The 17,771-nt window shown below is 34.4% G+C and overlaps 1 protein-coding gene across 3 annotated transcripts in view; it reads right to left on the reverse strand.

Moving 5' to 3' along the window:
• SGCZ (sarcoglycan zeta) overlaps positions 1-17,771 on the reverse strand; it is an 870,746-nt gene that overhangs the window by 81,546 nt on the left and 771,429 nt on the right. For all 3 annotated transcript variants that reach the window (XM_082608607.1, XM_082608608.1, XM_082608606.1), the window contains one exon: positions 9,717-9,804. In XM_082608607.1, coding sequence (XP_082464733.1) covers positions 9,717-9,804 — 88 coding nt within the window. The remainder of the gene's footprint in view (positions 1-9,716; positions 9,805-17,771) is intronic.

Genomic DNA, 17,771 nt, shown 5'->3' on the forward strand with positions numbered 1-17,771 from the left:
CTGAGTGAGCCAGAGTCCCCGAATCAGCTGCTCCTTTAACCCCGTCCTGTCTGAGCGAAGAACAGACGCCCTCAGGCAACCCACACGCAGAGGCAGGTCCAAATCCAAAGCTGAACCCTGGGAGCTGTGCGAACAAAGAAGAGAAAGGGAAATCTCTCCCAGCAGCCTCAGGAGCAGTGGATTAAATCTCCACAATCAACTTGATGTAGCCTGCATCTGTGGAATATGTGAATAGACAACGAATCACCCCACATTGAGGAGGTGGACTTTGGGAGCAAAGATATATATATATATATTTTTTTTTTTCCCCTTTTTCTCTTTTTGTGAGTGTGTATGTGTATGCTTCTGTGTGTGATTTTGTCTTTATAGCTTTACTTTTACCATTTGTCCTAGGGTTCTGTCTTTTTTTTTTTTTTTTTTTTTTACTTTTTAAATGTTTTCTTAATAATTATTTTTTATTTCAATAACTTTATTTTATTTTACTTTATTTTATTTTATGTCCTTTCTTTCTTTCCTTCCTTCCTCCCTCCCTCCCTTCTTGCTTCCTCTCCCTCTCTCTCTCTCTCTCTCTCTCTCTCTCTTTCTTTCTTTCTTATTTTTTCTCCCTTTTAATCTGAGCCATGTGGAGGACAGGCACTTGGTACTCCCGCCAGGCGTCAAGGCTGTGCCTCTGAGATGGGAGAGCCAAGTTCAGAACATTGGTCCAAAAGAGACCTCCAAGCTCCACATAATATCAAACGGCAAAAATTTCCCAGAGATCTCCATCTCAACACCAAGATCCAGCTCCAGTCAAGGACCAACAAGCTACAGTGCTGGACACCCTATGCCAAAAAACTAGCAACACAGGAACACAACGCCACCCGTTAGCAGAGAGCCTGCCTAAAATCGTAATAAGGCCACAGATACCCCAAAACACACCACCAGACGTGGACCTGCCCACCAGAAAGACAACATCCAGCCTCATCCACCAGAACACAGGCACTAGTCTCCTCCACCAGGAAGCCTACACAACCCACTGAACCAACCTTAGCCACTGGGGGCAGACACCAAAAACAAAGGGAACTACGAACCTGCAGCCTGTTAAAAGGAGACCCCAAACACAGTAAGATAAGCAAAATGAGAAGACAGAGAAACACACAGCAGATGAAGGAGCAAGGCAAAAACCCACCAGACCTAACAAATGAAGAGGAAATAGGCAGTCTACCTGAAAAAGAGTTCAGAATAATGATAGTAGTGATGATCTAAAATCTTGGAAATAGAATGGAGAAAATACAAGAAATGTTTAACAAGGACCTAGAAGAACTAAAGAGCAAACAAACAGTGATGAACAACACAATAAGTGAAATTATAAATTATCTAGAAGGGATCAATAGCAGAATAACTGAGGCAGAAGAACAGATAAGTGACCTGGAAGATAAAATAGTGGAAATAATTACTGCAGAGCAGAATAAAGAAAAAAGAATGAAAAGAATTGAAGACAGTCTCAGAGACCTCTGGGACAACATTAAACGCACCAACATTTGAATTATAAGGGTCCCAGAAGAAGAAGAGAAAAAGAAAGGGATTGAGAAAATATTGGAAGAGATTATAGTTGAAAACTTCCCTAATATGGAAAGGAAATAGTTAATCAAGTCCAGGAAGCACAGAGAGTCCTACACAGGATAAATCTAAGGAGAAACATGCCAAGACACATACTAGTCAAACTATCAAAAATTAAATACAGTGAAAAAATATTAAAAGCAGCAAGAGAAAAACAACAAGTAAAACATAAGGGAATCCCCATAAGGTTAACAGCTAATCTTTCAGAAGAAACTCTGCAAGCCAGAAGGGAGTGGCAGGACATATTTAAAGTGATGAAGGAGAAAAACATACAACCAAGATTACTCTACCCAGCAAGGATCTCATTCAGATTTGATGGAGAAATTAAAACCTTTACAGACAAGCAAAAGCTCAGAGAATTCAGCACCACCAAAGCAGCTTTACAACAAATGCTAAAGGAACTTCTCTAGGCAGGAAACACAAGAGAAGGAAAAGACCTACAATAACGAACCCAAAACAATTAAGAAAATGGTAATAGGAACATACATATCGATAATTACCTTAAATGTCAATGGATTAAAAGCTCCAACCAAAAGACGTAGACAGGATGAATGTATACAAAAACAAAAACCATATATATGCTGTCTACAAGAGACCCACTTCAGACCTAGGGACACATACCGACTGAAAGTGAGGGGATGGAAAAAGATATCCCATGCAAATGGAAATCAAAAGAAAGCTGGAGTAGCAATTCTTATATCAGATAAAATAGACTTTAAAACAAAGACTATTACAACAGACAAAGAAGGACACCACATAATGATCAAGGGATCGATCCAAGAAGAAGATAAAACAATTGTAAATATTTATGCACCCAACATAGGCACACCTCAATGCATAAGGCAAATACTAACAGCCATAAAAGGGGAAATCGACAGTACCACAATCATAGTAGGGGACTTTAACACCCCACTTTCACAAATGGACAGATCATGAAAATGAAGATAAATAAGGAAACACAAGCTTTAAATGACACATTAAACAAGATGGACTTAATTGATATTTATAGGACATTCAATTCAAAAACAACAGAATACGCATTCTTCTCAAGTGCTCATGGAACATTCTCCAGGATGGATCATATCTTGGGTCACAAATCAAGCCTTGGTAAATTTAAGAAAATTGAAATAGTATCAAGTATCTTCTCCGACCACAACGCTATGAGACTAGATATCAATTACCGGAAAAAATCTATAAAAAATACAAACACATGGAGGCTAAACAATACACTACTTAATAACCAAGAGATCAGTGAAGAAATCAAAGAGGAAATCAAAAAATACCTAGAAACAAATGACAATGAAAACACGATGACCCAAAACCTTTGGCATGCAGCAAAAGCAGTTCTAAGAGGGAAATCTACAGCAATACAATCCTACCTTAAGAAACAAGAAACATCTCAAATAAACAACCTAACCTTACACCTAAAGCAATTAGAGAAAGAAGAAGAAAAAAACCCCCAAAGTTAGCAGAAGGAAAGAAATCATAAAGATCAGATCAGAAATAAATGAAAAAGAAATGAAGGAAATGATAGCAAAGATGAATAAAACTAAAAGCTGGTTCTTTGAGAAGATAAACAAAATTGATAAACCATTAGCCAGACTCATCAAGAAAAAAAGGGAGAAGACTCAGATCAATAGAATTAGAAATGAAAAAGGAGAAGTAACAACCAACACTGCAGAAATATAAAGGATCATGAGAGATTACTACAAGCAACTATATGCCAATAAAAAGGACAACGTGGAAGAAATGGACAAATTCTTAGAAATGCACAAACTTCCCAGACTGAAGCAGGGAGAAATAGAAAATATGAACACACTAATCACAAGCACTGAAATTGAAACTGTGATTAAAAATCTTCCAACAAACAAAAGCCCAGGACCAGATGGATTCACAGGTGAATTCTATCAAACATTTAGAGAAGAGCTAACACCTGTCCCTCTCAAACTCTTCCAAAATATCGCAGATGGAGGAACACTCCCAAATTCATTTTACGAGGCCACCATCACCCTGATACGAAAACCAGACAAAGATGTCACAAAGAAAGAAAACTACAGGCCAATATCACTGATGAACGTAGATGCAAAAATCCTCAACAAAATTGTAGCAAACAGAATCCAACAACACATTAAAAGGATCATACACCATGACCAAGTGGGGTTTATCCCAGGAATGCAAGGATTGTTCAATATACGCAAATCAATCAATGTGATACACCATATTAACAAACTGAAGGAGAAAAACCATATGATCATCTCAATAGATGCAGAAAAAGCTTTCATCAAAATTCAACACCCATCTATGATAAAAGTCCTCCAGAAAGTAGGCAAAGAGGGAACTTTCCTCAACATAATAAAGGCCATATATGACAAACCCACAGCCAACATCATCCTCAATGGTGAAAAACTGAAACCATTTCCACTAAGATCAGGAACAAGACAAGGTTGCCCACTCTCAGCACTATTATTCAACATAGTTTTGGAAGTCTTAGCCCCAGCAATCAGAGAAGAAAAAGAAATAAAAGGAATATAAATTGGAAAAGAAGAAGTAAAAGCTGTCACTGTTTGCAGATGACATGATACTATACATAGAGAATCCTAAAGATGCTACTAGAAAACTATTACATCTAATCAATGAATTTGGTAAAGTAGCAAGATACAAAATTAATGCACAGAATCCTCTTGCATTCTTGTACACTAATGATGAAAAATCTGAAAGTGAAATTAAGGAAACACTCCCATTTACCACTGCAACAAAAAGAGTAAAATATCTAGGAATAAACCTACCCAAGGAGAAAAAAGACCTTTATGCAGAAAATTATAAGACACTGATGAAAGAAATTAAAGATGATACAAATAGATGGAGAGATATACTATGTTCTTGGATTAGAAGAATCAACATTGTGAAAATGACTCTACTACCCAAAGCAATCTACAGATTCAGTGGAATCCCTATCAAACTACCACTGGCATTTTCCACAGAACTAAATCAAAAATTTTCACAATTTGTATGGAAACACAAAAGACCCCAAATAGCCAAAGCAATCTTGAGAAAGAAAAGCGGAGCTAGAGGAATCACGTGCCCTGACTTCAGACTATACTACAAAGCTACAGTAATCAAGATAGTATGGTACTGGCACAAAAACAGAAAGATATATCAATGGAACAGGATAGAAAGCCCAGAGATAAACCCACACACATATGGTCACCTAATCTTTGATAAAGGAGGCAAGAATATACAGTGGAGAAAAAACAGCCTCTTCAATAAGTGGTGCTGGGAAAACTGGACAGGGACATGTAAAAGTATGAAATTAGAACACTCCCTCACACCATACACAAAGCATAAACTGAAAACGGATTAAAGACCTAAATGTAAGGCCAGACACTGTCAAACTCTTAGAGGAAAACATAGGCAGAACACTCTCACATAAATCACAGCAAGATCCTTTTTGACCCACCTCCTAGAGAAATGAAAATAAAACAAAAATAAACAAATGGGACCTAATGAAATTTAAAAGCTTTTGCACAGCAAACGAAACCATAAACAAGACGAAAAGACACCCCTCAGAATGGGAGAAAATATTTGCAAATGAAGCAACTGACAAAGGCTTAATCTCCAAAATTTACAAGTAGCTCAAGAGACTCAATATCAAAAAAACAAACAACCCAATCCAAAAATGGGCAGAAGACCTAAACAGACATTTCTCCAAAGAAGAAATACAGATTGCCAACAAACACATGAAAGAATGCTCAACATCATTAATCATTAGAGAAATGCAAATCAAAACTACAATGAGATATCATCTCACACCAGTCAGAAGGGCCATCATCAAAAAATCTACAAACAATGAATCCTGGTGAGGGTGTGGAGAAAAGGGAACCCCCTTGCACTGTTGGTGGGAATGTAAATTGATACAGCCACTATGGAGAACAGTATGGAGTTTCCTTAAAAAACTAAAAATAGGGCTTCCCTGGTGGTGCAGTGGTTGAGAGTCCACCTGCCGATGCAGGGGATATGGGTTCGTGCCCCGGTCTGGGAAGATCCTACATGCCGCGGAGCGGCTGGGCCTGTGAGCCATGGCCGCTGAGCCTGCCCGTCCTGAGCCTGTGCTCTGCAACAACACCAAAGAAAAAACAAACAAAAAAAACAACTAAAAATAGAACTACCATATGACCCAGCAATCCCACTACTGGGCATATACCCTGAGAAAACCATAATTCAAAAAGAGTCATGTACCAAAATGTTCACTGCAGCTCTATGTACAATAGCCAGGACATGGAATCAACCTACGTGTCCATCAACAGATGAATGGATAAAGAAGGTGTGGCACATATACACAATGGCATATTACTCAGCCATAAAAAGAAACAAAATTGAGTTATTTGTAGTGAGGTGGATGGACCTAGAATCTGTCATACAGAGTGAAGCCTGGAACTTTAAGCATACAACAATATTCGTCATTTTTAAAATTTACCCAAATTCTAAAAATGCTTAGTTTTAGTTTACAATGAAAATAAAATGTGGAAAAATATTCAAAGTAAGTCAGAAAGAGAAAGACAAATACCATATGCTAACACATATATATGGAATCTGAGAGAAAAAAAAAAAAGAAAGTTCATGAAGAACCTAGGAGCAAGACAGGAATAAAGACACAGACCTAGTAGAGAATGGACTTGAGGATATGGGGAGGGGGAAGAGTAAGCTGGGACAAAGTGAGAGAGGCATGGACATATACACACTACCAAACGTAAAATAGATAGCTAGTGGGAAGCAGCCGCATAGCACAGGGAGATCAGCTAGGTGCTTTGTGACCACCTAGAGGGGTGGGAGGGAGGGAGACACAAGAGGGAAGAGATATGGGAACATATGTATATGTATAACTGATTCACTTTGTTATAAAGTAGAAACTAACACACCATTTTAAAGCAATTATGCTCCAATAAAGATGTTAAAAATATATAAATAAAAAATAAAACAAATGAGAGACAAAAAAAAGAAATTAGAGTCTTAAATTTCATAGGGAGATTCTGATATTATCAGAAATTTACGTAGAGCCTGGAACTTTAAGCATACAATAATATTTGTCATTTTTAAAATTTACCCAAATTCTAATAATGTTCAGTTTTAGTTTTGATTATGTCTGAGCTGGCATATATATAAAGTATTTTCTTTGTCTTATTGGATTATAAATAATCTGGTTTCATATTCTTAGAGTGAGTTTGGATTAGAATTAACACACCAGTCTGCCTAGGCCATGGACTACACATATCCCTGAGAATTGGATCAGTAGGAAGGTAGACTTGTAAACAAAAATAGAAGGGCAGAGTACAAGGGGAGTGGATATTTGCTTGGCTGAACAATCTTTTATGTATTTTTGAGAAAAATGTTACAAGTAGCTACTGATAAGGGAAATTTTCTTCTCCCATTTACAATGAAAATAAAATTTGGAAAAATATTCAAAGTCTGTCACATTGGTAGAATTGACTATACTTTCCTAATCGTGATTGATAGATTTAGGGTAGAAATTAGAATTTTTTTACCTAGACAGTGAAGAATAACTGAATTTATTTTCCATAAATATTAGTCTATTTTGCAGTAGCATATTTTTTAAAATATTGCCAAGTAATGTCATGCTTAAACTATAATCAAGACCATGCCCCTAAACAAAAACTGAAAGAATGAAAAAAAGGAAATAGGAAAAGAGGGTTAAAACAGTTACTTTGTGTCAATATAATTAAAAATGAATCCTGACTGAATACATTGCTTGAATCCATCCATTTATCTCTTCAAGTTCTACCTAAAGATAATTTTATCATGACATGATTAAAACATTATCCACACATCAGGCACACTTTCTGTGATGTGTTTTGTAGTATATCTTTGTAACAGTATTATAATCCAGCATGTATTCCTCAACTACTATCCCAGAGACACATTGGATAGAAAAGCATCATGAAATCTTTCACATGATAGCAATGTATTTGTAACTTGTGATACCAAAAATTACAATCACCATCATCCAAATAATAACCAATTTGAGATTTAATTGCCTAAGATTTGCAGACACTGAAATTGCCCCAATTCTTATGTATGATTCTAAATAAATGTCCATATCTCTATTTTAGAGATGAGAAAAGTGAGTCTCCAAGAGATAGTTATTGTTTTGGAGTCCCATATGGTTTGACTCCAAAAATGAATACATTATCCCTGACCTACTCCCCTTTATCTACTTCTTCCTTTGTTCTCTGTATGTTTATTGAAAAATACAAAGCAGTGAAAAGATGGAGGTCACCAACAGTACACTCAGAGGACCAGGATATTAAACAGTTTTCAGCTTAAGCCTCACTGGAATGAGTATGTTTCTATCCACAGAAATAAGCTGCTGCATCATTAAATAGATTTGCTTCATTTAAAATTAAGCTTAATCTTTCTCCCTAACCTATCACCCTTTCTGTTCCTCTTCATTCTTCTCTCTTTCTTTTCATGTAATTGGCAAATATTGATTCTACGTTAAAATCAACTTGGAACAGTGGTTGAAAACACAAGCACAATACTATTATTCTTTATATTTACTGCAGGAAAGCAGGTAGCAAAATGTAAATGGTATTTGATTATCCTTCATAAAATAAAACAGCTGCTTTGCTCTACAGGTAGTACAGTAGTTATGTAGTGATTGTATGTGACAGTGGACATTGGTATATGGTCTTTGCGTGTTTAATTTACAGGTTGGCATTTCCACTATGGACTTTTTTTTTTTTAACCAAGAAAAGGATGTAGAATAAAGTTCTATCTAGCTAAAGAGTTCTCAAAATTAAAAAAATTATGATATGGAAAATCTGCCCAGTTTAGGCCTGTTTCCGCAGTTCCAACATAGCAATAGTAAATTGGCATGGACATTTAAATTAAGCGCCTGGTGCTTCTGAATCAGTTCTGTGTCCATAGACATATTTCTTTTCTCTAATTTTTAATCCATTTGTCTATAGCGCCCCCCCTTGTAATTGATATCATGTCACAAAATACTGTCAAATGTAGCAATTGATAGATATCTACTGACCAACTTTTACAATGTAAATAAAATGCAAAATAAAATTTAATAATTATAATAAAATGCAATTATATTTTTTCAAAATACACATATGCCACAATGTAAGTTTCACTTTGGCCTTCATTAAAGCGAGTAACATCAAAAAGTGTTTCATATACCTAGAAATAAGTGGACAGAATCAAATTCATGTTTATAAATCTCACATTTCATATGTCATACTCTTTTGTAATTTAATTAGAAATACTGGAAACATACATTTGCATTAGATGATGATTAATTTCTCAAGATAAGGATAACTCAGCCCTCAAAATTGCAATTTACTCTTCATAATATACTATCATGCATATACAATATCAGTAAGTATTAGGTAATTTTCCCACAGAAAAATACAGTATTTTAAAAATATTTTAGCAATTACACACAAATCAAGTCTTTGTATCATTTTACATAATTACAACTGACTTTTAATTTCCCTTTTTTCTTATAAAAATTCAAACAAGAATGCCACTAATGAATCTCTAAATTAATTTTTTGACAATATGAGAAAACATTAGTAATATTTTATCATAAACTTATATTTACAACTTCTAAACCCTATAAACCTTAAGATATAATTTCAACATAAAATTTATAAGTAATTGATCAATGTTAAGATTTTTTATGTTCAATTACTGTATTATTTTTTCTAATTTTATAAGCAGATAATAATTAGTAAATTATTTGTTTAGAACAAAGGATACATAGATGTTACATCTCATGTTTGTTTTAGCCTATTTACTATAATTTAACATATACTAGGGAGATATTGTTAGGAAGGTGGTACATTTCATAATTCAAGAGTAATAACAGCAAAATATATGTAATTCAGTCTCACAATAACACAATGACAAGAGTAACAATGACCATAACTAGCCTATGACAAATCAAATCATGTGCAAGCTAATTGGGCTGGAATGGGATGCCTAAATATATATTAGAGAAATAATATACTTTTGCTTTTCCCAATTTAAACAACCACAGAGTTTTAAATGGAGTAAGATGGTATGAGCAATCTTTACCCCAAAGCACTCACCTACTGTCAGCTGTCCAGTTAACTGCCCCATGTGATTTCTTGCATTCACTGTTACATTCCTGTCAGACTGTAAGACCAGTGGACTATCCTGGGAAACATGTATAAAATAAAGAAATCAAATAAAAAATAGAAATATAGTCAAGATTTGATATATACATTTATACTGCACTTGCTTGGGTATTATCAAAATTCTATTTCTTTGTTTTCTATTAGGCAGTTATTTTAACATCCCAAACATTGGTTGAACAACATAAAAAATATGGGTGCCTCATAATAACTATTTGACATAATAGGGACGTTCCCATTTTGGTAAATAGGAATTAACTACTCGATGCAAACATTTCAAACTGTACTGATTATTGCACATCACAGCTGTAGTAACCTCTCTCCTTTTCCCCCTCCAAGTGGCATAGATGCCTGCCTTTGGAGATATTTTAGACCCTATACAAATGGGGAAGTCACTTGTAAGCTGAACTTGCAACTTTCAGATCTCAGCTTAAATGTTACTTTCTTGAAAGTGCCTCCCCGATCACTGTTAACTACAGATTCATTCAATCCCCAAACTCCCAGTCTCTATTAATTTTGTTCAAAGCACTATCACAAGACAAATTTATTTTGCTAATGTATGTGTTTACTTGTTTTTTGTTTGTTTCTGTCACAAGAGGAAATGTCCATTGGGCAGGGACCGTGGCAGTCACGTGTACACAATTTTATTCCCACTACTTAGCATACTGCTGAAGGAAAGCATTTACTAAGTGTTTATTCAATGGACAAATAAATCGTCATAATAAAATTGATATTACTTTATGTATCTAGCTCACGAAGAAATGCTTTGTAAATCACAGGATGATTTAAGAAAGGAGGTACATAGAATAAAAGAGTATAACATATTTTAGTACAAATAACCTTGGTTAGATGTTTACTTTTATCACTGATTTAGCACTTAAGAATAAAATATTTTACTGAAGGACAATATCACTCTGCCTTAGGAACCTATATATTAGGTATTGCCACTACCTGCCTCAAACAAGTAACTTACAACTGGCTACATTCTCATTTTTATTATCTAAAACAAGCATGGTGATCATTTACAAATTGTCCATTCATTCATTCAACAAAAGTATTCTGAGAATAATGAATATATTGAGTGCTCACTCTGTATGATGTACACGCTTGGAACATTTCAGGGATCAAAACATAAAACAGTACCTGTCCTCATGGAGCTCGTAATCTAGATATTGAAATTCTATGAAAATCTCTCCCAATACCATCCTCAACATGTAGGTACTTTGTCACTTCTATGTCAATGTAGATACACAAGTGCTTTCATACATGAGCCATATAAAAACTCTTTCGAGAAAAGAATTTGAAATTTGTGATGGATATACATAATAAAGATTTTATAGTTTTTTTTTCCCTAAAGCTGTTTTGCCCCTTCTGACTATATGCAAAGCACTGAGCAAAGATACACACACACACACACACACACACAAACAGATGTTCCTTTAAAAGTGGGGTTTGCTAGTATGTCTAAACTAAGGCTTAATTTTTTAAAGTAATTTTCTGCATTTTCAAGAATAGATTTATTCTCTGAAGTGAGACACAGCTGTACAAAACCACGTTAATTTCATTCTGTCTCTTATCACAACTCATTTATTTTTGCAACAAATCAAAAGTATTATACCTGCAGTTAAAAAAAATCTAGTCCTTTTTGCATAGGTATTTCTAGGCTGCAGACGTTCATTTTTGAAAATATATGAAATATATTTAATTAATTCCCTCATTCCTTTCAAATGGCATATTCAAATTCTGTTTACAATATGGATTGTGGAGTAAGGACTATTTGCAAATAATTACAGTATACCCAGTAAGGATACTGCACAAAGAGAATGGCTAATTAAAGCACAAAAATATTTTAAATTGGCAAAATTAAATATATGTTGCCCCTGTATTTAAAGAAGGAGCTTTGAATTAAATAAAATTAATTTGAATGTTAAGAAAGAGCAGAAGCCTATAAAGCACTTCATGGTACTTCATGGTTCAAAACATTGTAAAAATATGTTGGTTGAATTTTCATTCACATATTTCAATATTTTTATGATATAACATATATGACTTGTTTGGATATTAAAAAATTGATGACACTATATGCTCATATTTGAATTACTAAACATAAGTTTCTGTGAACTGTAGCATAAAAAAGCATAACCATTAGAATGTACACTATAAGAACTATGTAAGTATATTAAAATAAGTATTACTTTATTAAATATTTTAAGATGAGAGAAAAGTCCATTTTAAAAAGGCAATAAGTAGTTAATTTGATTTACGAGAGAAAGAGCTCTGGGTTAGAATTGAAAGTTTAATCATCACGTCTCTTTGTTTACAACATATCAATCTTCTTTCTCTAACTCTAACCAGAGAGATCTTATTGAGGTTCTATCCCTGGCATTCTTTCCTTTTCATTACATGATTCTGCCAAATTTCCCCTCTGAATTAAATTTTTGTATCTAGATTAAAATTCTACTATGGTAAAAACAGCAATCATTTTACTGACTAAAGCTATAAACATATAGTTATCAGAGGTCACAGACAATTCTTCACACTGTATTCAGGTGACATCAGTATGTTACACTGATTTATTAAATGTGATCAGGTGAACTGAGTCAAAATCGAGTAACTGTTGTTGGTAAACAAAACACAATGCATGTAAGAGCACTGTTTTCACTGACGAATCACACTGTCGTTTCTGCATTATATTGATATATCACCCGGATGACATTTTTGGGGATTAGAACCATGGCTTATGCATTTTAGGTCCACAGCATGACCTTTTACACAATATACACTCGTATATTAATTATAACATGATTAATTAAAATATACATATGTGATAAAAATATATATGATAAGACTAAGAGCAACTCTCAATCAATCCTAAACAATTTGCAAATCTTATCGCAAACACATTTTTAGGTGAAAATCAGTACCAAGAGATTACTTCTTACCAAAAAATTGACATTTAAGAAGGTGTCATATCTTCTTTCTTGTGTTCATTTCTCCAAAGGTCTCCATATAAGAAAATAACTTCCACTAATAAATCATTGGTTTTCACTCTTTTTAAAAAATATTCCCTCTTCATGTTTCTTTATAATTCTGTGCTCCAAAACTTTGAAAGCTAGGGTCTAGTTTCAGATATTAAAATAAACATATCAATACTCCTTATGGTTTATTCTTGCTGAGAACATGAAGGGGAGAAAAGTTATCTGGTAGTATTAACTCTCAAATAGAAATAAGATATGTAAGTCTATAAGGGTAAGTAAGTATTCTGCACAATATATTAGTATACGTATCTCTTCTGGAGGAAGAAAAATTTCTTCTTTGAATTCAAATATTTTTCCTCCAAAACCAAGAAATCTCCTGTAGCAGGTATTTCATAGTTTTCTGGAGCTGACCTGCATCTTGGCTGCGACTCTAGGAAATATATTTGCCTTCTTATGCTTCTCTTGAGACAAAGCAGGTAGGCAATCCAGGGAGAAAGGCAATGGTACCATTGGGGGGGCCCGAGACCCTCTCTGACAAGTCTTTTACGCTCACATTCTTTATGCCAAGGGCCTGCTTGTCACCTTGTTAATGATTATAGAAAAATAATGCACTGTGTCCTCATTTCGATGTTGTTGATAGGCTATGCAAGTGACTGAGGGAAAAAAAAGATCCTTTTCTTCTTATTTCTATTGTGTTCACTTCTGTTTATCACAAATATTTACTAAGGGCCTATGATGGGTCCAGCTGTTTCCTGGATATGAAACAGAAAAAGGGTAGACAAACTTTCTTCTCTTATGGAGTTCATTATCTAGTAAAGCAGACAAACAATAAGCCAGGTAAATAAAAAAAGAGAGAGAATGTTACTAGTAACATGCTGCTGTGATAGAGACTCCTCTAATAAAGTATCAGTTATACTGATGAGAAGATGCTGTGCATTTATGCACATAAGATGTCATATGTATATCAGGCACTTCAGTTTCTGACATTCATAGGTTAACTATTAAATTGTAGTAGAAAGAGTAGTAGTAAGAAAAGCAACTAACATTTACTGGCACTTAGTCAATGCCAGACATACATGTAAAGATTTAAATACTTTACATATGTGAGCTCACCTACCTTTAAAGCTTAAAATAAAATCACCCATGAAAGAATCAGGAAATAAAGTGGTTGTAAGACAGACAGTGAATCCTGACTGTTTGGGTTCAAATGGTGAGTCTGCCAAACTCTGGCTTCTTGACTTGGCAAGTCAGTCAGCAACTCTACCATGATTTCCTCATCTGTAAATAGGGTAATAATACATAATCTGTGGGCTTCTCATAAGGAATTAATAAGAACATGTATTAAAATGCTTAGATCAGTGCTTACTAGCCTTTGCTAAGGGCACTCTTAGTGTTTACTTTTATTATTTACTCCTCATTGTAATTACAGTACTCTACTAATAATAGTATTGTCTATTATCATTCTTGTTTTGCAGATGAAGAAACTTCAGCAAGGAGAGTATAAGTCACTTCCTCTAAATCACACAGCTAATAAATAACAGGGAGTATTTGAACCCAGATATATGGGTAAAGAATCTCCCCTGTCAACTGTTATGAGATATTTTGTCTCTGGTGGGTGATTACAGGCTAGGCTTTCTAAACTGCAAATATTTAAAGATTAATTGAACAAAATATATTTTTAAATTCCTTTAAACGTTTCAGTCTCTTAAATAAATATCTGACACATGCACGGTCTTAAATGGTAAGATACAACCTCACGCTGCCATCATCTACGTTTCAGTAAGAGTCCGGTTCTTTTTTTTTTTAATTGGAGCATAGTTGCTTTACAATGTAGTGTTGGTTTCTGTTGTACAACGAAGTGAATCAGCTATATGTATACATATAGCCCCTCCCTCTTGGACCTCCTTCCCATGCCCCCCCCCATCCCGCCCATCTAGGTCATCACAGAGCACAGAGCTGAGCTTCCTGTGCTTTATAGCAGGTTCCCACTAGCTATCTATTTTACACATGGTAGTGTATACATGTCAGTTCTAATCTCCCAGTTTGTCCCACCCTCCCTGTCCCCACCCCCAGTGTCCACATGTCCATTCTCTACATTGTGTCTCTATACCTGCCCTGCATATTTTAAAATTTTTTCTCAGGTTCTAGAGGAAGAGAGTGTACTTCTGAACAGTCCTCTGCACACACATTTTAAAATATACCACCTATGAGAGTTTCCCTACTTGCAATCCTAAAAGAGAGCATAATTAACTATCCATATTGTTCAGTGTAGACGGCAAAAATTTGATATGTCATTTCTTGAATTTATACAGCTTTACCAAGTAAGTTTTCTTATCTTCACTGATAGATATTATTCATTTTTTCAATAAACCTACATTATCACTAAACTCTCTATCTTCCTTTTCCTCAATATCCAATCAGCTATGTCAGAAATGTTTCTTAAACATGTTTTCCCTGTGATCACTCCTGTAATAGACTTGTAGGTCACATCACAATAACCATTTCTTCCTTACATTAATTCTTCATATCCACTGTTATTCTTATAAAATATTTTAAAATTAAAAATATTGATATTCTTGAATTAAAGCAAAACAAAATAATACATTTATTGATTCCTCAATCTCTGCTTGGAACAAAATTCACAGTTATATAAGGCACTTTATGATACAATTCAATTCTACTTTTATAGCTCTATTTCACACCACTTCACCGTGCAAGAATTACCCAAATTTCCATGTTTCTGAAAATGTGCCACTTCGGTGCATTCTCATCATCTGTTCCCTGTGCCTGAAATTCTTATCCACTTCTCCATAACTGGATATTTTTCAAGTCCCAATTCAGTTATGTCCCCTGTGAAGCTTTCCAGCTCCTCCAGAGTTCAAATTTACCTCCCACCCTCCAGTTTCTCCATCTGTGTTGATGTCTATCACAGTAGCTGTCACAGGATCTTTGCTTTGCTTTCCATCATTCCTTTGTTTGTACCCTCCATTAGACTGAATTGTCCTGAAAGCATAGTGTGTGTTGTCATTTTCTTTTACACACACAGACTTTTGAAAGTACAGTTTGTGTCATGCTTGGCATCTCGTTCCTGTCCAGTAAATGTCTGTTAAGTGAGTGAACTGAACTGGGTATATTTACAAGCTAATGCACTCAGGCTACATGTGTTTACCTGAATTTGAGTTCAGGTCACACAAAACTTACCAAGCTCTTGCACCATTTTTTTTCTTTTTTGACCCAGAGCAAGCTTTCTAAAAAGCCATTTAAGTGGAACAAGTCATATCACATTTTGATTTGATCTATATTCATCATGTCTCTGCCCAAGGCAGTCACTTCATTCCTTTCCTAAGAGTTTGACCCACTTAAGAAGATGAAAAATAGGCAGTTTTTAAATTCTTTGGTTAATTAAAACAATTACTTGAAATTCCATTTCCTTCAGAATGAAAATAACTTAATTCTTGAAATTTGTATTTTAAGATAGAAGTATTAATCAAGAAAATTCTAGAGCTGTTAAACTGCTTTCCCCAAATTCTCCGTGTTCACATTTTAACTTGAATGTGAAGTGGTACAGGAGAGAGAGCATTTTTTCATCAATCATCTTTTCTGTATTTCTACTCCAACAGTTTTACTGAGTTGCCAGATGACATACGATAATAGCACAGCAGTTACCTGTTCTATTTGGTTCCTAGTTAGTCTCATTCTTAAAAATAATTTAATTTTATTTCCTAGAAAGGTTAGTGGATTTCATATATGAAGAAAGTAATCTTTATATGTTTCTAAAGCTGATCCATTATTTTCAAAATATATTTTTAAATCACAGAGAAAGAATAAGTTGTTTTACAAAACAAGTTACTGTTAAAATTTAAAAAAAATGGAGACCAGCCTTGAAAATTCCCTAAGCAGACAAAACCAGTTTAGTCCTACAAGCAAAGCTTAATGTAGCTTATTTTGCAAGACTAGCTTGAACTGGGTCATTTCTTGCTTATGCCTCTGGAAATCATAAGCAAAACTTAAACTGTTTCCCAAGGTTCATATGAGGTAACCACTAACCAATTCCTTATCATTTAAGACAAAATCACTGTGAAGGATAGTCACTCTTTACTATATAAGCTGCTTTATAACAATATCTCTCTGAGCCTCATTTTGTGTTTCAGTTTGAATGCTCCCAGTTCTCAAACTGTCTTTTTGGTGTGTGCACAATAAAGTTTTACTAATTACTCTTTCAGTGATTAATTGGTTTTACTTCTGCTATTTCTTATCTTTTGATGCAATCTATATTAAAAAAGTAGAAACAGCTAGGAATTTTTAAATGTAATAAATTAACCAATTTAATATTAGTAAATATTGTATTTAAAGGCATTTTTTTCTATTAAAACATAGAATTAGTGATATATGAGAAATAAGTGAACTCTTTCCTTGTTGAAAAATTATCACAGGCTTTTTGAATTTTTTTTTAAGTGTAAAAAGTATTACAGTTTGCCTTAATTGTTCTGTTTTTCATGAAAAAATAGAAGGCAGATGCCATATGAAGAGCAAACAGAAAGAGGAGAAAAACATAAAATATTAATGGTTTTATTAAAACGGTACTTCTCCCAAAAGATATTAAGCATGTTATAAACTTAAACACAATGTTAAATTGAGCACTAAAATCTATAAACAGAACTAAAGACCTTTTAAGCCATGAGAAATAATTGTGTCCAAACACATACCTTGTTGCTAGAGTTGAACCCCAAATTTTACTTTGACTTTCTTGGCAGTTAAGGCAAAATAAAAATGCTATATTATAAAATTTTCATTGCCTGATAAAAGCAAGCCAAGGAATTTGTAGGGAAAAATATTTTCCCCTAATGCTAGTATTTAATCTTCTCTTTCTGAGAAGTTTAAATACACTCATTTAAAGCATTTGGTTTCAAATTCAGGCAAATCAAATGGTGTACTGTACTGTCTGCCGGGGGGCTTGCCTGACCCAGTGCCATTGGCAACCAGATGTCGAATACAAAGGAAGGAGTCAGAA

This window comes from Mesoplodon mirus, assembly GCF_964341445.2.
Source record: "Mesoplodon mirus genome assembly, chromosome: 20".
Taxonomy (NCBI): Eukaryota; Metazoa; Chordata; class Mammalia; order Artiodactyla; family Ziphiidae; genus Mesoplodon; species Mesoplodon mirus.